This window comes from Hemicordylus capensis, chromosome 1 (assembly GCF_027244095.1).
Source record: "Hemicordylus capensis ecotype Gifberg chromosome 1, rHemCap1.1.pri, whole genome shotgun sequence".
NCBI lineage: Eukaryota > Metazoa > Chordata > Lepidosauria > Squamata > Cordylidae > Hemicordylus > Hemicordylus capensis.
In genome coordinates this window covers 423,804,792-423,832,396 of record NC_069657.1, presented here as the reverse complement: position 1 = coordinate 423,832,396, position 27,605 = coordinate 423,804,792, and the positions used below count along the sequence as shown (strand labels likewise).

The 27,605-nt window shown below is 43.2% G+C and overlaps 1 protein-coding gene across 10 annotated transcripts in view; it reads right to left on the bottom strand.

Moving 5' to 3' along the window:
• Positions 1–6,069: 6,069 nt before the first annotated feature.
• EML4 (EMAP like 4) overlaps positions 6,070–27,605 on the bottom strand; it is a 217,536-nt gene continuing 196,000 nt past the window's right edge. For all 10 annotated transcript variants that reach the window (XM_053311351.1, XM_053311356.1, XM_053311371.1 and 7 more), the window contains 5 exons: positions 24,954–25,051; positions 15,545–15,632; positions 12,406–12,504; positions 10,184–10,314; positions 6,070–8,857 (listed from right to left, as the gene is read on the bottom strand). In XM_053311351.1, the coding sequence (XP_053167326.1) occupies positions 8,387–8,857; positions 10,184–10,314; positions 12,406–12,504; positions 15,545–15,632; positions 24,954–25,051 (887 nt within the window). In that variant the 3' untranslated portion in view covers positions 6,070–8,386. The remainder of the gene's footprint in view (positions 8,858–10,183; positions 10,315–12,405; positions 12,505–15,544; positions 15,633–24,953; positions 25,052–27,605) is intronic.

The following is a 27,605-nucleotide window of genomic DNA, read 5'->3' as shown; positions in this document are numbered from 1 at the left end:
GTGTCTAAGAGAGTTGCTGTCTTCTCCTGCCCTCCCAATTCATAAATGGTCTTCCTTCAGAGTTCTCTGCATGACAGCTATCTTTGAGACAGCACATTTCGTACGTGAAAAGCTTTATGATCACAGTATAATTCATTTCTTCCCTCTTCCAAATGAGCTACACTCGCCTATGTCACCTTTTATAGACAGGGATGGGCAAAATACAATGGACTCAAGCCAGCAAAAGTCAGTGTCATGACTAAATCCAAGAGTAATGACCAAATCTAACTGAGTCGCAACTAGCAAGTTTCCATGGGACTTGGTTGTGATTAACTTTTGCTAGGTGGTGCTTAAAAACATTACCCACTGCTGCAGCTAGCAAAAAGCTCCCTCTTTTATCACAAAAAGAGGTAATTCACACAATCAAAAACTGTGTTCTACCCAGGTTTGGGAGCTGTCTGTGCTCCCAATTTTCAGTTGTGTGGAAGCAAGGTAAGAGAAAATCCTGGGTAGAAGTGATTGTGTGGATAGGAGGAAAAGCTACCCAGGTTTTTTTCCTACCTTGCCTCCACACAACCGAAAATTGTTACACCAAGTCAGACCATTGGTCCACCTAGCTTAGGATTGTCTACCCTGACTGGCAGCAGCTACCTAAGGTTTGACACTCCCAACTCAACCTGCAGATGCTCTTCTACTGAGCTATGTCCCCATCCCCTAAGTCAAATATCTTACAGAACTCACATGTAGCCACCCATCCAATGCAGACTGTGCTTAGCAAAGGGGACAGTTTATGCTTGCTACCACAAGACCAGTTTACCTCTCGGTAGGAGAGGACATAGGGGGCAAGGAGAAAGAGATTATGGCCACAGTTATCTCTGCCCCAGACAGATAACTTTTGCTTAAAGGGGGGTGGATTTTGAAAACAGGGAGAACGGCCAGATCTGCCTTGGAAATAAGCCAGCTATTTCCCAATTTTTTGGAGGAAGAAACTAGCTCAGGTTTTTTCCTGAGGCAATCCAGTCCAGCCTGTGGCCAGCTCACCCATCTCTGGCAAGACAACAGAATGGAGATCTTGGGGTTTTTCTTGAAACACACATTATTCTATTATCCATCTTTATATATATATTTCTCTTAGGCATACCCGTTACAAATCCTATGCGTGGCAGCTCTCGTGAGAGTTTGAGCAGCTGCCAGATAGCAATGGGGATGGGCGGGAGGGAAGAAAATGGTGACGGCAGCTGACAGGGAAACAAAACAGCAGCGAACGGTGGTGAGGAAGAGGGCTGGCTGGCCTGGAAGAAAATGGCGGGTGGTGGCAGAGGGCGGGGGTGCAGAAGTAGTGACCAGCCAGCAGATAGGCAGAGGAAGCGCCCGGGGGAAACAGCGGCGGGCGGGGGGAAGTGGTGGTGGAAGACGACGGCTGCAGCAGTGAACTAGAGGCGCAGATGCTCCTCGCCTGGTTCAACTAGTTGGTTAATAATTTGGGACTAGACTCCGATTTCACTCCTATAGATCTAAATAGTTTGCATTCTCTCTCTATCCCACCCCTTTCCAGTAAAATCTTAAGCAGCAGACGGATGGAATCTGAATTCACTAACACTGTGGATGACCTGCTAGTGAACAGACTCTGAAGAGACAGTTTTGCTGCAGTCTTCATGTGGAACCAATATGGCCAATGGTAGCTCTCCCAGACAACCTAGCGCAGGTTAGGGAATAATAGCCTTTGAGCTCAGCGGTAAGCTGAAGGCGCAACAACAAATCCAGCCCGAGTTATGAAATGCCAACACTGAGCCGCTCAAAACCCTGCAGCAGTTCCACAGAACATCTGATTTTCATTCTCACTCTTTATTGTACATTGTAAAAAAATGTATTTTCAGGACAAGATCTGGCATGGGAGATTTGTCATGAAAACATGTGCATATAAAGTGTAAGCAGCAGAGCTTCGTCCAAGTATGTCTCCTGCCCAGAATCACAAAGAATTCCAGAGCAAACAAGATTCCAGGCCGACTTTTGTACAAGGGCTGTCCGTCTTTCAGTATATGTTGTGGGGGCGTTACAAAGGGATAATCTCTGCCTCGATGCAAACATGTACCATGCTATGATTAATAGTCACCAGCACTTTTAGGCCAGTGATTTGGTTGATTCTGCTGGGGTAGGAACAGGTAAATATAAATAGCATTTTTACAACAATTCTTGCACCATGATTTTAAAAAGGTCTTAGTTTAGAACATGAATTAAGGTGTTTACAATTCCCACTCATGCGCTAACAAGTATGAAAATGGCAATTGTCATCTTTTGCCCCAGTGGCAATTTTGTAGTCTTATATTACACTGGCTTTTAAAATAAGGTTTCATGTGATACTTTACGGTTGTCTTTCAGCTAGATTGGGCTGGGCAGCGATGCATCCAGCCAGAAATTCAACAAGTGCAGCTTCTCAAATAATTTGCTATGGATGCACCTGTTGAATTTCTGCCTGACCTATACAACTAGAGTGTTTCTCAATATGTCACCTACTAATGCCCAAAGAGAAATTCAGTGGATGCAGCACCTTCACCTAACATTCTTCCAGTAAACCTCTCTCCATATCTGACTACAACGTCAGTGCTTGCTTGGCCCTCAGCCTGAATGGAGAGAGAAATGATCTGCAGGTTGCAACTTTTTTGGCTTCTTGTCCTGTATTTCATTGCATTTCCTTGCATTTCCTCACCGATGCAAAACAAGAAGATGGGGAATATCATGCGGTTTCCTCAGCACATGGTAACTTTTCCTCCTACAAAATAGGAAAAATTCATGGTGCTTTGGGGGTGAAAATGGGACATATGAAAGATATGAAAGAAAACCTGGACAATCCACACATTTTTCTTCCAGTATTACCTTAATGTTGATGATGATATATGATAACATGGAGAAACAGAATTCACCAAGTCGAATGAAAATCACTTCAGCTTTTGTTGTCACAGCATGTAAAAAACAAACCACCCCTCAATTGCACTTTAATTCTAGTTTTAGAGACTGAGTCCTTGAAATCTCATTAGCCCAGATTTTAATTTTATGGCCCCAAAGGCAGATGTTCCAGCAAGTCACAATATTCTCACACATTTGGTGTTTAGTCAGGCTGGCAATCCAAGATGCAATGATGACCAGTAGTTTAGAGCAGGGAATCCCAACCACTGCGGGATTACAACTCCCATAATTCCCAACAAGTTCTGGGACCCAAGGTTGGTAAAAGAAAAGCGGATAGACCAGGGATTCTCAAACTTGGGTCCTCAGGTGTTATTGGACTTCAACTCCCATAATCCCCAGCCTCAGTGGCCTTTGGTTGGGGATTATGGGAGTTGAAGTCCAATAACACCTGAGGACCCAAGTTTGAGAATCACTGGGATAGACTAATCATGAAATAAAGATCAAGGAAAAGCTGTAACGTTTACAGCAGGTTTGTGAGTTTGTAGGGAACATTTCAATAAGGAATAGAGGGAAGGAATGGGACTGGACTGCGGGAAATGTGGTGTTTAGTGATCCCACTCTCCCCTGAGGCCATGAAGAGATTGCATGTAAAAGGAGCCCTTAGGCTCCTTCTAGAATCCTGAGTGTGCTTGCTTTTCCTCCATTAAAAAAACTAGATGCAATTGTGTGTACTTTTTCCAGAATGGCATAATCCTACTGCATGCAGTTTCTCCATTTTTTAATGATTAAAGCCATACTAAATAAACATCTGTCACAAATAAGAATTGAAGGAATGAAGTTCCTTCAATTGCTCTTGGAATGTGAGCGAGGAAACATCAGCAATTAAATCCTGTTTTTCATCCAGTGTTAACTCCTTTGAGGCCAACATCTGTTAAAAAACATTCTTTATAACCAAAAGCAAATAATGTCCTATCTATGGGTATAATAATCAAGTCTGATTTGAACAGAATGGAACTTCCACGTGGAGGCCAAACTTGTGTAACTTGATGTATATGGACTAAAAAACCCACCATCCCCAGCCACAATGGCCAAAGGCTGGGGATGATGGGAGTTGTAGTCCAAACCAACAAGTTACCCAAAACTGTTGGGAGCATACTACCCCAATTAATAAAACACTGAAGACAAACACCAGGGAGTGGTTCTCTCCATCAGTTTCTGCTTCTGGTTACTAATGGAAAGGAGGTGTTGGGCTAAGAGAGTCTTTGGTCTAGTCCATCAAGACTAAAATAGACTTAGTCAATCAAGACTAAAATAGACTTACTGACAGACTTATCCTCCAGAACTACAATATGAATGCCATCCATTACGATTGAAATAAATGGTTTCAAGTCCAACATGGGAAACCTCACCTGGCATGGACACAGAAAGAAGGATTGACAGCTTTTTCTTGATTCTGTGGGTGGTGGTGCTTACCTGTTCTTAGCTGGTAGTTATTTGTTTGGTTAATTCTGATAACAAATGGGACTCTGGCATGCTAGCTCGTTATTGCAACCACCAAACACTGAATTTTTAAACTGTTTTAATTACTGAATGTTTAAACTGTTTTAATTACTTTAATGTTTTGTGTTGATTCTGTTTTGAATTTTGGTATATTTTGTAAACTGCCCAGAGAGATATATGTTGGGCAATGTTAATACACTTAACAACAACTGTAGTGGAAGAGGCAGGCTGACTATATCTTAATTTATGTATAACTCTCCATTAAGCAACCATTCTGAACAAATTAAACCACTCATTGTGTTTCAGTTAAAAAGAAACTGAAAATCAAGATAAACACCACCATGATTCCACAAAATGAAGTGAAATACAATGTACAACTTTTTTTAAACAGTTATTTTTAAATACTTCATTCATGACCATACAAAAACTACAACACAGCAACCTATTCTTATTTTCATGGGATGGATACACACACACTTCTGAATTGGTGCTCCCATGTGCACATGTCTGTGAATGTATTTTACAGTTACCTCTGAATAGATTCAAAAGTCATTGGACTCATTTGAGTAGACTGTTTCCTAGCACCTTTTGAGGTCTGATAATCTCTGGTTTCTTTCAGGTACAAGCTGATTTCTTGCTGAAGCCATCACATGATGCTTCTTCATAAGCCAAAACCTGCACAGAGCAGTATTCTCTATATTCCAACAGTTGCTTGAGACATTCCAAGGAAGTGTCAGAGGGAGAACAACTGTCCATATCTAACCCCAGTACAGCATCTCTCTAGTGGTTGTCTGCCTTAGGTTTTTTTAGACTGAGTGCCATTTTGGGACAGGGAGCCTTTATTTATTTCTATGTAAACTGCTTTGAGAACTTTTGTTGAAAGTGGTATATAAATATTTGTAGAAGTAGTAGTAGTATAAGCATGCTACTTGCGCTTCCCTATGTGCTGCTTCAGGGGTCTGTTTCTCTCTGTTTCCATGTGAGAAGAGATGCGTGTTTAAGCTGAATACATCCATCCCTCACCAACCGTGAGGGTTCCATTCTGGGAAAACCTTGCGGTTGGCAAATTCATGGTAGATCAGCCACTGGAATCAATGGCAAAACAGGGGATTAGGGGAATTGCAGTTGCCAAAGGACTGCAAAATACAGTTTAAAAAAATAAATAGTTAAGACAGTAAAATACATTGAAAGAAACCAAAAAATCACCCCGAACCCTCAGAAATTACCCCCTGACCTCCCAAAAATGCCCCCCCCAATAAATTATCAAAAAATCTCGCCAAACCATGGATACTCGGGTCATGGCTGGCGAGACCTGCCACAATTTCCTAGTCGCGGACACTTAAAACTGCAACTGGGAAACCAATTTGCCAATTGCAGTTGGCAAGGGATGACTGTACAATATATTCACAAGAGAGTCCCAGCATGGGGAAGTGGTTCGAGTGTCAGAGTAGGACTCGGGAGACCTGGGTTCAAATCCCCACTCAGCCATGAAACTCACTAGATGACCTTGGGCCAATCACTCTCTCTCATTTTAACCTACCTTATAGGGTAGGTTGGTAGGATAAAATGGGGGTGAAGCTGCCCTGCATTCCTGAAAGGGTGGGATAAAAATGTAATGAACTCATACATAGATAAAGACGGTTATAAGAAGGCTCAGCAAAGGTAACTCCAAAGGAAAAACAACACTGCGTTTTTTGATTATTTTTTATTTTTTTTTAATCTTCATTTTTTTCTGCCATGAGACAGGAATGCATGATAGACAGAAATGGCTCAAACATCTTCACATAACACACTCTTAAATCATATTTCATTCACAATTTTCCCCTAGAACGTCTACAGTTAACATAATCCCACCCATTTTCATCCATTATCACAGATTTTCTTATCCGATAAACAGTAGTTGCCAGCAGTTGAAAGCTGTAAGGCTTTTTTTTTTTTTGCATATTAGAAAAAGTCCTTTTAACTATAACATGAGAAAATCACAACAATTAACTCTCACTTTACATGGCAACCCCAAGGTAATAGATATTTCCAAAGAAAATGCACTGTTTTATGGTATTCATTGAGGATGAAAGAGAGCTCCATGCCCTGTTAGCTTTGATAAGCATTACAGAAGTACTTCCCCACCCCTGGCCCTTAGTATATTCCTTTTAAGGAATACATTTCACTGAAGCAATCATCTATATTGCCTATCAACATTATTTGACAAAATTGCGCATCAAATGAGAGCTATCCAACAACATTACTATTTAACAGAGCACAGTTAAAAAGAAAAAAAAAGGGGGGGGAAACACAGTTGGGTTGCTTGGAATCCATTTCTCTCTATTTGAAGAGAATTATTTTGAGGTTTTCCGGAATGGATGTAAACAAGAGGAGATACATATATATGGATATATACATATGTATGTGTCCTTTGGGAGTCCATTTGCGTTTAATGTTACCAATGATGAATAGATACCTGATCTGTAGCATTTACTCCTGAGAAGATACTAGAAGGGAATGACAGTTCTGGTGCACTTTGGAATGGCACAATCACGTAAACGCTTGCACACTTAAGACTTAAACTCATCCAAAGTTTCTAAACACGATTTCTAACTAAACCCTAAAATACCAGCACAGTTTAAAAAAAAAGAGATCCTATGTAATCAAAATATAAACAAGTAGGAATTTTTTTCAGCAAACTTCTTTTTAAACGTAGGAAACTCTAGATACTTAAGAAAAATGTAGCTGACGGGTTTGTATTTTTTGTTTTGGTGTAAATCTTGAAAAAGATATTTTTCCAAAAGCATAACAAAATGCCATGGTATCCCATAACTGGCCAGGTCCAGCCATCTCAGAGCTGCATGGCTTACAGCAACTGGACAAGAGGAAGAAACACACACACACACACACACACACACACACACACACAAAATCCAAACATATCCAACATAATCTTGAGTTAATGTGACATTTATATTACAGCTATTTAAAAAAGGCTGTAAAAAGAGCCTATTTTAAATTTTCTTATTCTTATGGTCACCCCTACATCGTTTTTGCAAGTTACTGATTTAATACATTAATCCCAAGCACCACATTTCATAACTTAATGGTTTTCCTCTCGTATTTAGCCTCTTATTGAGGGAATGAGTTATTGATGAGGGCCAAGTTTTAACCCGAGAATTAGAACTTTCACCATCATGCAGTCAAGTCAGTTTACGACGTCACAGTGGGTGTTCTTGAGTTTCAATACGTCTAAGCAAGGAGCTCCTTGGAAAGACATCATACCGTGGGTTCTCAATTTAAAAACTAAGCAATGCTTGTTGTCTAAGATTGGTTTTTAAGATCCATAATCAGGGAACAACAAGAAGTGTTCCTTAATACGAGTAGCACTAGAGCTAGCAGCACCCAGAGTAGAGCATATACAAAGACTAGTAGGAATAAGTAGTGTTAGAAAATTGCATAGGTGTTAATCAAGAAGGCTGTGAGTCCAATGCACTCTATGGCTCTATTGTGATGCTGTCCACTTCTCCTCTCCCTCTGTTTTTAATATAAAAAAAGAAAGAAGAGCTCCATAAAGAGCTTGCGGTTTTATTAGCTTTCCTGCACCTGGGATGCATTACTCAGCAGATTATTACTCTGCGCTTCTGTGAAAGAACCTTAACAACAAACAGAAGTCTGGTGGTTTATCTCTTAGCATTCTGTTGGAGTCGATTCCTCCTTCCTCCCTATCCCCGCCAGTCATTTGCATCATGCCTCTTTCTGACAGCAATTAAAATTTCATGTAGTCTATGGTTACATCCTACAACGTGGACCAGCTCTTGACTGGAACTGTCAAGATGGATCCTTGCAATAGTTCCATACACTGAAAAACAGAAAAAAACATGAAGTCTTCAACTGAAACCCAACAACTGGAGCACTCCCTATTCAGAGATGCTTCCCCTCCCCTACTTGAACCCTCTTCCCCTTTACAAAAGTATGCACAAGAAGGGAAAAATATAAAGACCATCTTGAGTTTGAGCTGTTAAGACACTGGAGAGTTTTCTTGCTGGTCTTCAGTTATTGTGGATTCACTCTGCTCCTCGCTCATTTCATTAGATGGTTCTTCACAGTTGGGCTCCCCTGGATCGAGACTGCTCCCCTCACTTTGCTCATCGTTCTGCTCCTCATTGGCCTCCACAGTCTGCTCCAGATTACTTTCCAAAGATGCGGGAGAACCGTCTGTTACGCTTTCATGGGCAGCCATTTCATCAAATGGCTGAATAAGGGGAACAGGAGTGCTGGGCTGTACAAAGCTTTCATTGGCATTTACAGGCACTTTGGTTGTACCCATTTCTAGCATAATGTCATTCTGCGGCAGAGTTAGTTTCTCCACAAGTCTCCACTGAATGATACTCATATCTTTGCCTCCAGTTGAAATCAAGTGACTGTCATTATGAGTGAAGCTGACATTTGTCACGTGGCTACTATGGGCGCTGTATTTATGGCTCGGGGCCTATTGACACAAAGCAGGAAATGAAACCTTTGTTACTTGATTAGGTTCAAAATACTCATTAGAATGGCGACTTCATCTCAATATCCCAATAATATGAATGGAAAGATGTGCCCCGCCCCTGCAATAAACTGCCGATGTTTAGTGCATGTGTTCTGGTCGATGTGAACACTCACATTTTAGTGATTTGGTGGGAGAATGGCAAGACCTGACAGGAATGGACTGGTGTTCAACAATTTTTTAACTAACTCACTAACTATATATGGTTAAAACTATGTTATATATTTAAATATAAATAAACACACACACACAAACTGGGCCAGGCGCAGAGCATCTGTGCCTCTGGCTGGCTGGTCTACCCACCGCCTGCCCGCCTTTTTCTTCCCCCCCACCCACTGCTTTGTGGTCGGCTGGGTGCCAACTTCTTCTCCCACTCGCTCAGCCCAGCTTTCTGGAGGGCGGGTGGGCCAGCTGGCTTCTCCCCCGCCCCGCCTGCCAGTTTCTGGCCGGCCGGGTGCTGGCTTCTTCTCCATCCTGCTTGCAGGCTTCCTGGTTCTGTTATTTATGCAAGTACTGATATTATAATTACTGGTAATTTACAAAAATAAAAGACTGTTGGCCTTCCAGATGTGATCATGTTGTATTTGCAATACAAGAAAGCATAGAACCTCAGCCACATATTAAATACGCCCACAACATCTGCAGGAATACATAGGGAGTTATTAAACACCTTAATCCAATTGGTGGGTCATAAGGCATCAGTTGGTGACTATTTACAGAAACAGCAGTGGGACAGGATTGAGGATTATGGACATGTGGTACTGACTAGAATGTCTCCCTTGCTTCCTACCATCTTACTTACAGCCTAAGTGGTCTAGGTGCAGCATAGATACTGCAAGTGGCCCAGGAATTCGTTGCACTATGGTAAGAGTAAACCCAGATAAGAGTAAACCCAGAGATTACGAGCCTGTCCACTGCTACCTGACCACTCCCACCTTGGGGCACCCATCACATTGGGATGGTACAACACCAGTAGCAAAGGTACCCCAAGGCACTGGATGGAAGGAGAGAGACTGAATGTATTATGTTCAGCACACAAAAAGGTAGCAATTTGTTGTACTAGCCACCTTGATTTAATAATGAATAATTCAAAACAAAGAGTTTGTTTTTTTGGTGGGGAGGATAGTGATTTTTATATGTGATGCTGCGATAACTGTATGTTCATGAGTACTGGAACACATACACACAGAGCATATTTTCCACGCACGCATGCACTTTTCCTTACATCCTTCTTACCACTGTCCACAAATCAGTGTCATCTAGACATACCTTTGCCTTGGAGCAGGGATACTGAAATAGATGGACTTTACAAAAGTCATCAGCAACTGCTATAACTTTCCTGTTGTGGGACCGGACAAGAGCATTTATATCTGTTCCGTCTGATCCTTCAGGCCACACTCCTTCAATATAAGAACATAAATTAATTAGGGCCATTGCCTGCTTAAAGCGCTCTGTTCAAAAAATTTCATTAACTGATTATATAAGAACATGAATCAATACTATTTTTTAGATGATACAGTGATGTGATGCAGCAGGCATAACCTTAGGGCAGGTTCAGATGAACATTCTTCTCTACATACAAGGAGGATGGGGGTAGCAGTGAGAACACATCTATCTCAATATCCCGAAAGGATTTGCTAACATGATCTCAGCACTTCCTTTAATTGTGTGTGAGGGGTAATAATCTGAATCACCCCTCTACAAGTGGTCAGGGTTTTGCAATGCATGTAAAGGGGCGATTTTTAATGACATCAGGGCAGGTGCATTCTTACCGCTGATCTTACAAATCCTCATGTGTAGAGAAGGATATTCATCTGAACTCACCTTTAAAGAGGCTTTTCCCTTCTATAAGGAAGAATGCATCTTCTAAGTTGGCACCTTCCAATATTCATAGTAATCACCACCACCATGGTTTTTATACCTTGAGATATAAAGGGAGCATCCAGACTAATCTTGTGCCCGAGTAAATTATGTTGTACCAGTGTAAGGGCACAGCACAGAGTTGCTGTACAAAGAAATTCACCTCTCTCCAGACTACTTTACACACAACCTCTTGAACAATCTGTTGCACAAGCTCACATATGTGCAAATGGAGAAGCAGCAGGTTCTCCTGCTGCTAATGACAGTACAACTTTGCGGAGCACCAGAAATGCAAAACGTCCACCACTGTGGATGCTATCCAGTGTTTTAAAATTTTTGCCCAATTAAACTGGGAGTTCCTATTCAGATGAAATAACCATTGCAACCAAAAAAACAAATAGATATTATTCAAAAGATTTTACTGCCTAAAAAATGGTATTACTATTATAGACACACCCTGGACCCCACAAGAACAAGATACAATAATACATAATACAGAGTCTCATCACAGGAGGCCGTCAGAGTAAGGTTCCTGGAACAATTCTTGTATATAGCAGGGCAGGCACTGCTATGGGAGCTTAAACACTTAATCCTAAGGTCAGTCCGCCACTCTTCAGGAAACTAATGCTCTGAAAGCAGAAAGAGCATGATTTCATTATGGCTGCAGACATCAACATGCAGCTCTGCTGCCATATTCTGAACCATTTGTAAACAATGGAAAAGCATGGATGGAAGCTCGATAAAAGGCGGGCATGTCAGACAGGAACCAAGCTCTATTACCCATTTGGGAATCAAGCCCTTGCTCTACAATGGATTCAGTGGGAAAATGCAGATTAACATTACCATGGGATTCAATAAGATACTACATACAAACCTGTGCAATGAAACCCTGACAATCCCCTCAAAATAAGGCAAGAGAAAAGCTGCTTTGTGAGAAGATGATTTGGGGTGTGTGTGTGTGCGTGTGTGCTTCATTCTCTCCCTACCCATCACTTTTATGCTGCAACGTCCTCCCTGCAATAGGAGAGCTAATCCCTGCTCATTGAGAAAAGAGGCACCTTTCTAAGTGGTGATTCTTTTCGATTTAGCAGTGGGAGAGCAACTGCCCCTGTTTGGCTCAGCATCGCGTCTCTCCAGTGGCTGCTGTGGGTATTTCCCTTGTGATTCTTTTTAGATAGCGAGTTTGTTGGGGACAGGGAATCATCTTCTTCTTCTGTCTATGTAAACCGCTCTGAGAACTTTGTTGTTGTTGAACAGTGATATAGAAATGTTAAAAATAAATAGCTGGGTACCAGGCATGCATGACCCTCACCAAGACATGTTTGGAGTGGAGTGGGTGGGTGGGAAGGGATTGGTACCCCTTCCCTGCCCTACTTACCCCCTTCCGAAGTAGTTTTTCTCAAAAGAAAAAAGGCAACGGGGTTTCATGATACTCATTTTGCATGTAACATTTAGTGAGGCCATTATCCTCAGTTGAAATACTACAGACATGCTATGCTCAGTTTGTGAAGTCAAACAAAATGAAACTGTGGAACATTTTCAAACATTCTGTATAAATGGCACAATCATCCCTTATTATCAGGGTATCACGCCTCTTAAACCTAAGCACAAAACAGAAAGATGCTACTCACCGAATACTTGAAACCCCAGCACACAAGTGTATGTTGCCCAGTCTTTGTCCTTACAGTCAGAACGATTTCTGATTAGTTTACAGCCGGATGGAATGTCCCCTTTAAAAAACAAAAACACAAAGGCACACACTCAATTATATGAGTAAGTGGCATTTTTGTAGCTGTCTAAGAGGAACACTCACTCACTTTTTTTAAAAAGTTACTTTTAAAAAATTTATTGACTTACATACAGTGGAGCATGTGGGCTCATTCCGTGCCTCTGCAAACCATGGCCATCCTGCTAGTGAGGTCATTCACACAATCAAAAACTGTGTTCTACTTGGGTTTGGGAGCTGTGTGTGCTCCCAGTTTTCGGTTGTGTGGAAGCAAGGTAGGAGGAAAAGCTACCCAGTTTTTCCCAGGTTTCCTAGTTTACCCAGGAAAAGCTATCCAGCCAGGCATGAACCCGTTCAGACTTGAGCTGAACTGGGGCCCAGCTTGACATGCACAAAACTAGACCGGATTCGGTTCGGCTCAACTCGGGTAAAACCAGGTTTTCCAGTATTGTGCACTCCCCTACTTCCTATGTTCTGATGAGAACCGCTGCCAGTCAGAATAGACAACAGCCAACTAGATAAGCTAGAATCTTGAGGAAAGATCTCTTTTCCAGCCCTGAGAGCCTCTGTACAAAAAGCACGTTCTCTGCCATTGAACCATACCTCTTTTTTGTGCGGCAGATAAATCACAAACCTCTGTTGAAAACCTGATCAAGAGCCATGCCTCTCCCAATGTTGTATTTGCAAGGACACCAATTGCAAAGTAGCAGGATAATATCCGCTGAAATGGGAAATTGTCCTGTCACCTTAACTGGAGAACCAGTTTAGTTAGCTAATGAAACTAGCCCAAAGTAGCACTTGGCCCCCTACAGCATTCCTTTCCTGTCCCTCTAGGCCTGCTGCCTTTCACAATTTGCCTCCCATTGACATATGCAGGCAATTGAAAGGTTGGAACTACCAGCAGGCAAAAGCAAATTTATTGGGGGCAGAGCAAGCTTTTGATGCCAGGAATCCTTTTGCCATTTGATTGCTTAAAGAGAGCTGAAACTGTACAATTTCTCACACTTCATTTTTAACACAGACTGTTAACACAGATGAAAAAGACATCCAGTCTGACTAGTTTCCTGACATTTAAACTGAGCAAAGCCTGGCATAACAAAAATGTATTTGATGTATAAGTTTTTGAACAATATAGAAGCAATATGTACACACATTTGTTCAACTTCCTTAGAGACAGAGTTCCCAAGAATCAGAGGCATTACACAGAATGCCCTGCTCCTAATTCCCATAGGATCTCAGAATTCAGAGGAGTGCCACTCCTGTTGATCTTAATGGGCATGCAAAGTAATATGCAGAGGGGCATTTCTTAAAATTCCCAGGCAATTTAGAACTTTACAAGGTAATAGCACTTAGAAGCTATTTTGTGCACTAAAACAGCAAACCACCAGATTGAGGAATATTGCTTTGAGTGTTGCCTGCCCCGAGAAGTCAAGAAATGCTGCTTCTCCTTGGTGCTATGATCTTACTAACATGTAATCAGTTTTCTTCAGTCCCATTCTAACATCAGCTACTAGTCTTGATCACTATAAGTTACCTCCAGGTTCAGAGGCAAGATGCCTCTGAATACCAGTTGCAGGGAAGGAACAGCAGGCGAGACGACATGCCTTCACCTCTTGCCTCCGGGCTTCCCAGAGCCATCTGGTGGGCCACTGTGGGAAACAGCATGCTGGACTAGATAGGCCTCATAAGAACATACGAACAGCCCTGCTGGATCAGGCCCAAGGCCCATCTAGTCCAACATCCTGTTTCGCACAGTGGCCCACCAGATGCCTCCAGGGAGCTCACAGGTAAGAGCTGAGGGCATGCCCTCTCTCCTGCTGTTACTCCCCTGCAACTGGTACTCAGAGGCATCCTGCCTTTGAGGCTGGAGGTGGCCCACAGCCCTCTGACTAGTAACTGTTGATGGACCTCGCCTCCATGAAGTTATCCAAACCCTTCTTAAAGCCATCCAGGTTGTTGGCTGTCACCACATCTTGTGGCAGAGAATCCCACAAGTGGATTATGCGTTGTATGAAAAAGTACTTCCGTTTGTTGGTCCTAGATTTCCCGGCAATCAATTTCATGGGAAATTGGATCAAGCCTCGGGCTTGATCCAGCAGGGCTGCTCTTATGTACACATTTCTGAGTACCACCAGTGCTTCTGTAATGCAGTGGTCAAAGCCCATGAGCCTACTAGGAAGACTAAGGCAAGCCACTCCCTTGGATGTAGGCAAACGTTATTGGCTTCCTTAGAGCTGCTCTTAGAGTTCTAATGTATGCTAGGATTGCACAACTTCTGACTCATTACCTATTATTATGCTGTGCTAGATGCTTGACAACATACATTTGGGTGTGGGAGTCGCAGGTAAGTAAGCCCCCAGTGGATTATTGTTATTACTAATATTTATATTCTGCTTTTCAACAAAACACGGTATCCAAGTGATTTACACAGAAAAAAATAAAATGGTTTCCTTTCCCAAAAGGGACCACAATCTAAAAAGAAACTCAGGGGAAACACTAGAAAAACTCTGTGCTGGGGTTGGACAGGGTCAGCTGCCCTCCCCCTTCTAAATGTAAGAGAGCCACTACTTTAAGAGGTGCCTTTTTTAGTCCCCTTTCTAAAAGAGTGATCCACCCTAGCAGTTCACCGCATATTGCTGCTTTTGGCTTGGGAGATGGTCACAGGTTGTGCAGGCCTGATGGATGTAACACATTTTGAGCCCTTAGGAAAAGAGCTAAATAAATGCCATATTATTAGAACATCGTCTTTAAAACTGTCAGCACATGTCCGCACCAGTAACAGAGCCTCCAACTAGGCAAGTGTATGTATCATTTGCAGAAGCTGAAAACCTGCTTCATGACACATCACACACCAGCACTGCTCTTCCCTGTAAACTGTTAAACTGATTGATGCCCTTGCAGAGATGGGAGCTATATTTGGAAGCGCCATTAGGTAAGGAACAGCTCTGAATAATATCAGAAGGTCAGGTTACAGAAGGTAACTGAGCAATTATTATTGCTCAGGCAGTTTTCTAAGCTGGAGGTAAATACACTTTTATACTTACAGTATAGTATTTCATAGTCTCCCGAGTTTGACATTATGTACTTATTGTCCGGGGTCCAGTCAAGGTGTGTAATATAGCTGGAATGTCCCTAAAAAAAGCCACACAGAAGAGGCAAACGTGAGTCTTCATTTTCCATTGTAATTACAACTTAATAAGTAGGCTCAACAAGCGAGGCAGAATTGACAATGAAGCACAATTTCAATCAGTAGTCATACTGTCTGCCCTGTCTGCTTAACTGTTTCATCCCCTTTCTAAAAGTTTAAATGAAAAAGAACACCACCAATTGTAGGGGCAATCTACTAAGTTCTACTGCTGAAGAAAGCCCATGTGTTTCAAAGGGGCTCTGGTACCAGCCAGGGCCTGTATGCAAGCCCAGCTGATTGTACCCCACGGCTATGAATGCTGAAGTCAGTATGGTGATGTTACCATGTTAGTTGGTGGGGATTGGGGCCGGGGGGTGGGGAGAGCGCAAGGTGAAGTACACCTTTAATACTTGGTAAAAGCTCCTGCCGCTGCCTGGCATCCTACATGGCCAACCAGCTGTGCCCCCTGCCATAGCCTCTCAGCTGGCTGCTGTGTATTTGCATTGGCCAGCTGAGCAGCAGTGTGCCACATGGATGGATGGCCGGGCGGGACTCCAGGGGAGGGGGCAGGAGTTTTTACTGAGTGTTAAGGTATACTCCGCCTTCCACTCTGACCCCCTGCCCCAGCCTCCGCTAGCTGATATTGGCAGAAGTTCTACTCTGGTTCTTGGCAGGCTATGCACTTTTGTTTTGGTAACATCCTTCCCCTATTGACAACCACAAATAAGCAAAGCATAAAATAAGCAAAGGAGACTAGGGATGTGTACAAATCAATTTTTTAAAATTCAATTTGTGCCCCAAACAAATCACCCCGCCATATCCTAACCCTAACCTGGACTCCCAGCTTTCATTAAAATAAAAATTTTAAAAGCTAAGCTCTAGCCCTTGTAGAAGTGGAGTTATGGAGCAAAATGTGCAGTCATTTTTTCAAGGGTTTAGATTCTTTGGTGTATAACAACTTTTTCTCATAATGAATCCCTATGAGGATTAATTGCACATCTTCATTTCTTCTGTTCATTTTGACTGTCACTGGAAAGTGCCAACTGTCAACTGCCATGTGTCAACTACACCCCCACCCCCCACACACTGGGGTACTCTTTTTTTTAAAGGTATTTTTGAAGTGTTTAGATTCTTTGGTGTCTTCATTACACATCTTCATTTTTTCTGTTCATTTTGACCCCATTGCTTTGCAGGTGGAGGTGGGGAATTAGTAGCACCCCATGTTCCAACTACCCCACAACCCACAAGGCACTCACTTTTTATTTTAGGAATTTTTGAAGTGTTTAGACACTTAGGTGTGTAATGAATTCTTATAGGGATTCATTATGAGGAAAGGTTATTAGACACCAAAGAGCCTAAATATTTGGAAAAAAAATATCCCAGAAAATAAACTGATAGTACCCCACTGCCTTGCGGGTGGGAGTGGAGTTTAGTAGTCACATGGCAGTTGACAGCTGGCACTGTCAAAAAGACAGTCAAAATGAATAGAAGAAATGAAGGTGTGTAATGAATCCTCATAGGGATTCATTAAAGGAAAGTTATTATACACCAAAGAATCCATACACTTGAAAAATAGTGACCACACATCTTGCTCCATAAATCCACTTCTAAAAGGGCTAGAGCTTAGCTTTTTTACAAAAATGAAAGCTGGGAATCTGGGGGAATTAATGGGAGGGATCCGAATCTCGATTCGATTTGGACCTGAATCTAGCCAATGGACCACAGGGTTGATTTGTTTTGTCTCCAAATCACCAAAATCAGCTAGATTCGGGTATAAATCAATTTGTACCTGAATCAATTTGCAGATCCCTAAAGGAGACATGGTTCTAAGAGTGTTGCAAGCGTACTGTAAAAAAGGAGTGTTTAAAGAGAACGTATTTAAGAGAACTTCTTCATTATCATCCCCACCACCCATTGAGGTCACCTGGAAAGATCCGTCTCCAGTTGCTGCCAGCTTGGCTGGTAGCCACACGGGGACGGGCCTCCTTGGTTATTACTTGAAGACTGTGGAATGCGGTCCCTACTGAAATAAGATCCTCCCCATCTCTAACAATTTTTTAAAGCATTTGAAAACCCACCTCTTCAGCCAAGCTTTTTCGCCTTTTTAAATTTTCAGGTTTTAATCTGTTTTTTAATTTTTAGATTGCCTAAATTGTTTTAAGATTTTTGTGTATGTTTTAACGTTTTATGTTATTGTTAACTGCCCCGAGACAAAAGTTTGGGGTAGTGTACAAATTTGACAAACCAAGTTAGCAGAGGCAAATTTCCATCCAGATAACAGGAGATAATGGCCAAATTTTGAAATCCTCCCGCGCATGCTATCATTATTTCTCAATTATCGTAAATATTTTAAAGCATTGGGGTGAAATGAAGTCATACTTCCCAATGACCTACAGATACCAAATTTTTGCATACAGAATCCTGCCACTGAAATTAGCTGAATGAAATACTTTTTACACCAGAAGATGCTGGGTGGAAGGTTAATTTTTTTTTAATTTGTTAGCAGAAATGCTGAATATAATGACAGTATTTTGTTACTGTTTTCTACAGATTTTAATGCTCAATAATCACATCAGTAATTCACTACATCATGCCCAAGACAAACAGAAGATTTTTCTCAGGTGCAAATGTACTATGTATGGTAACTATTCAGCCATTCAGGGCTTTATTGGTAATAACCAACACTTTGTATTTTGCCCAAAAACTAATTGCTAGCCAGTGTAGTTCTTTTAAAACAGGAATAATGTGGTCTCTATGGGTGACCCCGGAGACCAACCTGGCTGCCACATTCTGCACCAATTGCAGTTTCCCAACTATGTACAAAGGCAGCTCAATGTAGAATGCATTGTCAAGCCTGGATGTTACCAGCATATGCACCACTATTTTAAGGTCACTTTGTCTCGAGAAATGGACGTAGCTGGCATATCAGCCAAAACTGATAAAAAGCACTCCTGGCCATCGCCTCAACTAGGGATCTGCATGGAACCGGTTGGGCCGATTCCATTCATATATGGGCTGGATTCATACCAACCCAGCCCAGTTCCGATCGAACCGGGTCTGGCTCGGTTCGATGCTTGAGCCGAACAGAATCAGTTAGTGGACCGCCTTGGGTATACTTGTAAATTCCTTGAGGATTCCCCTTTACAAGTAGGGGTATAGGGACATAGGAAGCTGCCATATACTGAGTCAGACCATAGGTCCATCTAGCTCAGTAGTGTCTACACAGACTGGCAGTGGCTTCTCCAAGGTTGCAAGCAAGAGTCTCTCTCAGCTCTATCTTGGAAATGCCAGGGAGGGAACTTGGAATCTAGATGCTCTTCCCAGAGCAGCTCCATCCCCTAAGGGGAATATCTTACAGTGCTCACACATCAAGTCTCCCCTTCATGTGCAGCCAGGGTGGACCCTGCTTAGCTAAGGGGACAAGTCCTAACCTAAACTTTCCTAAAGGCGTGGGGGTAGTGAGAGAAAATGGAGAGGCCCAAACTGGGCCAAAGCTGGCCTGGGCTGTCATTTGGGAGGCCAGTGGGGGGCTTAGAGGAGTCCTCGCTGCCCACATATGCTGCCCATCCTGCAGCCTCTGCTAAAGGTGCAGAGGTTGCTTTCTCTCACCCCCTCCCCCTGCCTTCAGGGAAGTTTAGGTTAGGGATGCCCCCTTTACTTGTAAAGAAGAATCCTCAAGGATTCCCCTTTACAAGTATACCTGAGCTAGTCCACAAGCAGTTCTTGCTCAAGAGCTCAAACACTGACCAGTCCAACTGGGCCAGCTTGATATTGAGTCCGGCTTGAAGCAAGCCGGCTCGCATATCCCTAATCTCAACTTGAGATATCAGGGAGAGGTTTGGGTCCAGAAGTACTCCCAAGCTAAGTACCTGATCTTTCAGGTGGAGTGTAACCCCATCCAGAACTGGCAGATCTAAACCACTTCCTAAGTTCCGGCCTCCCACAGTAAGTACCTCTGTCTTGTTTGGATTCAACTCCTGTTAATTTCCCATTCAACTTAACAGGATAAGTCAGTCATGAAGAAGGAAGGGAAGCCCAGAAGCACAAGGCTTGTTTCTGTGGTACCCAGGGTAGGTGTCAGGGGTTGACTAAGTTAGGCTCTGGCCAAGGGCTCAGTGGTGAGTGTTGGGCAGTGTTCCCTGTAACATGGATTACCAGATGTTGTTGACTTCAACTCCCATCATCCCCAGCTGCACTGGTGCTGGAAGGAAGCAATGGCGCCATGACCTTCTATCTTTCCCTCCATAAAGGGATTTCTTTGCAGAATACCCTGTGACTACAAGGGACTCTGGGAGGAAGGCCCATTCTCTGAGGGCAGGAGCAGGAGCCATGCCATTTGGAGAATAGGGGTAGGGAAACAGGGCAGTTCCTCTGTCTTCACCCTCTGAGGGGGAGGAGGAAGAAGCACTGCTGCTGGCTGGTTGGCTAGCCCCCCCCCCGCCGCTGTATCCTGCCCCATACAGGTAATCTGGGGCAGGAAAGATGCACCACAGAGGCAGAGTGCCATGGGGGGATGGGGCAAAGGATCACCACAGGGCTTTGCCCCAGGTTCCCTACCAATGTGGCACCATCTCTGGTAATGCCAATAGTGGAAATGGTTGCCGAGGACTCTTCCCCTCTGTACAGTCTGGTTCACATCAAGATTTCTTCAAGGGATTCCATACTCAGAAAGGGGAATATGACAGGGTGGGAAAGCAACCAGCTTGCACATGTGAATTAGCTTTTATTTTCCCGTCAAGACAACAGACAGGAACATAAAAATAAAAACCCTCCATAGCCTTTTGTTCCATTTCTCCTACATCCTTGATCTTTAATATGTTGGATGCTAGATCTAACATGGGATGGGGTGGGGGGGTGAGAAGAGAAAGAACAACCATTTATTAAACCCTGCCAGACATTTGGCAGCTGTTAAAATTCCTGCGGGAGGTGGAGGACAGGGAGGAAAAAGAAAAGAAAAGAAAAGGCTATAGGGCAGGGGATCTCTTGTGCCGGAAAATCCCTTCGAGCAAATAACTGTGACAGGAAAGATCTGAACATCACGTTGTTGCAATAGTCTAAATAGCAGAGTTTTACATGCCAGTGGCGGGGGTGGGGGGGGGGGAATCTCCCTTTGGAAGCTTCCACAGAGAGGGCCATTTTACACTTCCCTTCTGATATACTGTACAAATAGTGAGAGGTGTTACTACTGCATCTTTGGCTAGGCAAAATATGCAGCTGAACAACATATTCAGCCTTTCCCCCCACCTCATTGCCAACAACTGTCTGCTTCCATGGATGCAGCAGCTACACCTGTGATCAGCTGAATCTGTGGTCAGCTGAATGATTTAGCAAATGCATCTGAAGCATCAAATTTCTGAAGAGGCTGCATGGATACAAAGCCCCCTGGGCTTTCTGGGTCCAGAATTATTCCAATTATGCATTATCACTAGGAGAGTACGTTTGAGGCTCCTTCTGGCAATCTTAAGAGCATGCACTGGTTTCTGCTGATTCATGAATGTCAACCTTCATTCTGATATTGCAGCTTTCATAGGAGATGTTGCATTGAACAGTATTATTTATTTGTATACCATCATTTGGGTCTAGGACTCCCAAAGCCTGAAATTAAAATAAAATCATTCCATATCCTGGCTGTTGCTGCTGGATCTTAAAAGTTGCACATGATTTAGGAAAGAACATAGCAACACAGGAAGCTGCCTTATAACCGAGTCAGACCATCTAGCTCAGTATTTTCTACACCAGGCCTGCTCAACTTTGGCCCCCGAGATGTTTTTGGACTACAGCTCCCATAATCCCCAGCCAGAGTGGCCCATAGCCAGGAACTATTGGAGTTGTAGGCCAACATCTGCAGGAGGGCCGAAGTTGAGCAGGCCTGGTCTACACTGACTGGCAGCAGCAATCTAAGGTTTTAGGTAGGAATCTCCCCTTGCCCTATCTGAAGATGCCAGGGACTGAACCTGGGACCTTCTTGCCCTTCCAGTGAACTATGGACCCCACCCCGAGGGGAAAATCTTACAGCATTCTTAGCTAGTCTCCCATCCAAATGCAAACCAAAGCAATCCCTGATTAGCAAAGGGGACCAGTCGTGCTTGCTACCACAAGACCAGCTCCTTTCCTATCATCAGGAAAACCTGGCAGTAGATGACCGTTACAGCAGGTGAGCTTCTCCTACACTGGGCTGCAGATGTAGAGTGGCTTCCAGTTCCTGTACCCTCTTCTCCCCAGTAGGAAGGGCTGAAGGATGAGATGGCAACAGACCTTGCTCCAGCCCAGGTGTGCTCTGGCTGACGCTGCTGCTGGTTATGTAGCAGCTAACAAAGTTTATTCTTCTTCAAGTTGCAGCACACCTTATGTAAGTAGTATCCCTGACCAAAAAACGTTATACATATTTTCTGATTCTCTTTGAAAGAGTGCAAGGGTAATAGGGCCATAGTTTAGTGGTAGAACATCTGCTTTGTATGCAGAAGGCCCTAGGTTCAATTCCTGGCACCTCCAGGTAGGGCTGGGAAAGACGTCTGAAATCTCAGGGAGCTGCTGCTAACCAGAATACTGAGCTAGATGGACCAATGTTCTGATTCAGTCAAAGGCAGCTTCTTAAGTTCAAACTGGGGTTCATCTCTGGAACAATGAAAGATAACAACAACTTCATTTAGATAGCCACTCCATAACAATTGTTCTTTAGGCAGCTCACAAAAAATTGGCTCAGGAAAGTTGTCTTGAATGCCCATACCAATTTTCAATCGAATGGTTCAGCCTTAAAGGGAGATATAATATTGCATTGCAATTTCCTCCTCTATTTGAAAACTGGTGTGTGTGTGTGTGTGTGTGTGTGTGTGTGTGTGTGTGTGTAGCTGGCATTCAAACCTGGGGTGTAGAATTGCACTCTGAATGCGTGTACCAAATTTCATGCCAACCTTTCAAAGTTCAATGGTGAGATCATATTGCAGATAGACAAAACTAAAATGGAATGCTGACCAGATTGGAGTTAAATGAAGCCTCCCTTCAATTGGCCAATTATATCATGATGCATATACAAAAGTTGCACCTGAAAGCATTCTTTTGGACCTAGAGATATTTCAGTTGCTAATTCTAAGATTGGGATCTTGAGAGCCTTAAACTGGAAGGGACATCATGCACATCTTCCACTCTAATGGGAAAACACAGAGAAGCAACACAGAGCTTATAGGGTCCAAAGGGGTGGGGAGGGTCTCATTCTGGCCTCTCTTGTAGGCTAATCCTCCAAAGCACAACAAGTTATCTTGTATGTAAAAGCAGACCTGCACAACTTGTGACCAAATTCAGCCCAACAGCCACATTTCTAGTGGCCTAGTTGCCTTGTGCTCAACAATTCCTGTTTTTGCAGTCACAGGCAAAATATGGACAAGTAGCATTAGAAGGATCAGGCCCAAGAGGTTTGTTTTGGCGGTATCAGTAGAAAGGCAAAAAGGCAGTTCCACAGAGATTACTTGGAAGAAATTCATGGCAGACGATAAGCTCAGGGAAAAGTAATGAAGTATCAACCCTTTTCTACGCCCTACTTCGGCCCAAAAAAATTAGACAAGTTACAGCCGGGGGTCAATGGTAAGGAAGAACTGAAAGAAATCTCAAAGTATATAGGCTATTAAAGGGTAAGCAGTAATTTAGTTTACATCCCCTCCCCCAATTTTCTGTCATAGTGTTAAGCAGGCGAAGTTGGGAGTCATCAATTTCCACCTCCCCCACCCCCCCGCTCTTCAGGTGCCTGATGAGATTTAGGGAGAGTATCTGGGATATTAGAGTGTGGATTTTAAACAGTGAGACATGGAACACTGAAGTTGACATCAGTACGTCAAAATGTCTGTTCTTTATTTGTAATTTGTAATTTTCTTTTAATCTATGCAATAAAAAGTTCTGGAGAGAAGGATTTGGTGTAGCTCCATTATGCGTATTGCGTTGCCAGTATATCAACTAAAAAAAAAAAAAGCCAAACCAAAAGCAGAGTCAGCAATGTAACATTTTGCATGAAACAGTGTCTAGGAACTCCAGGCAAGACTTGTTGGCCAGTCTATCAGCATCCCCCTCTTGCTTCATTTTATAGCAGATGCTGGAAGGCTGGGACAAATGGGAAAAGGCAGCCAAAGCAGCCTCAACCTGGCAAGGATAAGCAACAATCCCTTTCACAGCCACTCCTCTCAATGGCCATGTCAAAACAGTAGTGGGTGGGAGGCTCCAGCACAGTCCCTTTCATTAGCTTCACACTGTCTCCCCCCACTGCCTGCTGCCCCCCATTCTTCTGAGCAATGGCCCTATGTCATCTCTGGCATTGTTAATCCAATAAAAAACTATCATTTTAACCACTCTGACCCTTGTTCTTTGGGAGTAACAGAAAACAGTGAAAATCTATACCACTGTGCCTAATTGCAACTATGCAAGCATCCTTAACCACTACTACAGCTTGAAACATCAGATCTGGAGAGCACTGATTTCAGATGCATTAAAAAAAAATCATCAGCAATTAATTTGAGTTCTTTGTCAAATAACTATTCATTTATGTAATTGTATTAATGTTAGATTTTTATATATACAGAGCTCAGAATTTAGAAATTCCCCACAAGGGGGCAATAGATACTGTGGATACAAAAGCCTCAAGCACTGGAATGTGAGGACAGCACAGTGTAGTCTAATGATAAGGCAACCGTTGGGAGTAGGTAGGGTGGAAATGTTCCCTGCATTTCCTGTGCAATATGCGAGTCTAATATGGTGCATCTCATCTAATTCTGATTGGCAGTGGCTCTCCAGGCTCTTGGGCAGAAGTATTTTCCATCACCTGCTACCTGATCGTTTTAACTGGAGGTGCCAAGGATTACAATTATTGACTATGGGACTGTTTATTTAATGAATTTACTTATTTAATGCCCATCCATCCCGCCTTTGGGAACTTTTGTTGAAAAGTGGTATATAAATACTTGTCATTTTCATATTAGTAATGATTAATGCCCTCCAAGAGTGCCTCCATATGGATAAGGAAGGCCCATGCAATTGGCCCCATCCACATGGTTCCAGGTCAGCTTTCCAGCATCGCCATAGTGAAGTGGCAATGGGAAAGCAGTTCTTGCTATGCTACCCAATTTTAAATCCTCTCAAGTCTTTTCCAATAGTCACCATGTTATTTACAGGCAATTCGCTTACTAATCACCCTACTGCAAGCTGAGAATAAATAAAATCGAAGAGTTGCAAAGTACTTTTTACACTGCAAAGTGCTCTATACAGAGATGGTAGCAAAAATAAATATGCTTTCAGGCTGTCACAAAACCAGTTTTTGATAATAATTTGTGTTGCTAAAAACTTACAGTGCACTTTCCATATCTACTGTACTTCCTTCCGTTTTCTGTAACTATGTAGAGGTAAATGAAGTTGTCATGGGATCCCACTGCAAGCAAGTTGCCATCTGCAATGGAGGTTAGAAACACATGGTACATTGTGTTATCTGAAGGCGTCTGGTACACCACGCTGCTTTCAGATTCTAGTCCTCCCTCAGCTACTAGACCTAATGCTCAAACAAGGCTTAGCGTTAACAAGCACAAGCAGCCACACGTCTCAGACCCGCAAGCTCCCTCCTCCTCTCATGGCCCTGCAATGTTTATCTTCTGATCCTGGCTTGTAGTAAACCATAGCTTGCCATTTTTGTCTCAGCTGCAGAGTTTTTGTGAGGAACAAATGGGGAGAGGAAAAGCTTGTGCACTTCTCTGAGCTCCTTGGAGGAAGGGTGGGACAGAAAAGTCACTTCTGCTACGATGTACAATCTGCCTAGGTAGGTAGAGTGCTCTTATCCTCTTTGCAAAAGGAGGAGGAAGATGATCTAGAGATAACTTTCAGCAAAAGGATAGCTTGGCTGCAGTTCCCGACTGCTACTGGCTTTCAGAAAAATACGCTCACTGCAACACACAGAGAGAATATTGAAATAATAAGACTGGAAAATAATGTGGCTTTGTTATGAGGGGTTGTTGATGACCTCTACTTAAATTGGCAAGGACTCACATGCTGGAGTGTGCAATGAGCACTCACAGCTTCTGAAGAATGAATATGCATGTTGAAGATACAAGAATCTTCTCTTAAATCCATGCAGTAATTGGTATATGTATTGAGGAGGAAGACTGCCAGTGCTAGTTAAACAGGGTTAGTGTAAGACATTTTTGGCACCCCTCCTCCTAGCTGCTGCCCTCTGAGCCCTCAAAAAGCTGTTCCTGGGGGTTAATGGACAATTTAGGGTGTGGCACAAGTGGCTATACCACCTTAAGTAGAGCAGCAGGGAAATGCTTGACTAACAAGCAGAAGGTTGCCGGTTCGAATCTCTGCTGTTACTATATCAGGCAGCAGCGATCTAGGAAGATGCTGAAAGGCATCATCTCATACTGCGTGGGAGGAAGCAATGGTAAACCCCTCCTGTATTCTACCAAAGAAAACCGCAAGCTCTGTGGGCGCCAGGAGTCAAAATCGACTTGACAGCACACTTTACCTTACAAGTGGCTATAGGTCAGGGATGCACAACTTTGGCCATTCAACTGTCGGACTACAGTTCCCATCATCCCCAACCACAGTGGCCAATAGTCAGAGATGATGGCAGTTGTAGCCCAACAAGAGCTGGAGGGCCAAAGTTGTGCACTCCTGCTATAGGGGAAGGGTGGTGGGGAAGACCAGACTCATATATCTTCCTTGAACAGAGTAGGTTGTTTCAGCAACTCCGGATGCTATTCAGTGTCATCAGTGTGCAACAGGTGTTTACAGTGCACATGCAGTTAACATTCTGTGTGGCAACAAATAGAAAAGAACATGCTATCCGAATAAGATAATTGTATTTTCCCTCCAATCCAGGCCCATAGGTAGCTGGCGGTGGGGTGGGTGGAACCTACTGGTAGCAACCCCTATGCGCCATAGCTACGCCCCCTGCATCTGCTGTCACACGCAGGTGCCATGGCCATATGTGAAAACAGGGCCACATGTCCCCATTCAGAAGGCACTTCAGCCAGCACTGGGAGCATGGCTAGGTTGGTTAGGGCGGCTCCACAGGCCGGATTCTTTGGACACGTCTGCATAATGATGGCTTCGCCCATGCTCCAAACAAATATTGAAGCTTGACTGCGGAACAAATGCAATATCTCTGAAACAGAAACATAACTTTGAGTGCAGAGATATGGGCTATGCAGAGATCTGTTGCACAAATTACGCAACAAACACAGTTTATCGCACCAAACTCTGACCGTATGGAAAGGTCCCTACACTAGCACTAGTGGCTGCTGCCTATAGCGTATAGGTGTTTTCTTCTTCCCCAACTCAGCTTGACTGGTGCAGGTGCTACTTTAAAATTCTGAACTTAGGTCCACTTTGGGAATGAGGAATGCCTTCATTTAAGCACAATTAGCATGCAACATGACAAAACTCTTCTGAAGTGCTTGCAAATGATAATTATTTCAAAGTACACACCATAAGGTGACATGTGCCACAAGAATCAAAGAATAATCCAGGAAGCTGTCAATTTGTTAGGCTTTAAGAGGAGTTTACTCTGATGTGGGCTCTTTCCCAGAGAGCAGTTTTTGCCAGTATTTAACACATTCAGGCTGCAATTTTGCACCCTATGCATGCAAAGCAGCTCCTCCTGAGCTCCCATATAACCCTCTACAACAGGGCTGCACAACTTTGGCCCTCCTGCAGATGTTGGACTACAAATCCCATCCTCCTGGACTCTTGGCCAGTGTGACTGGGGAGTTGTAGTCCAAAAATGGAGTTGTGCAGCTCTGCTTCACAAGCATGCTATCTCCATGTCCAATGAACCATGACATTGTTGGAAGTGAAGGACTCTGCGCTGTCTCATGTCTCAATGACAAAGGGGGAGAGATTAGTGAGTCAGAGGGCTAGAGAGATCAAGACATTGGTCATTCCTCCTCTCTACTGCTCTGACACTATCCCTTTGAAATGTAGATTGCTACTCTCAGGGACTTCCTTCC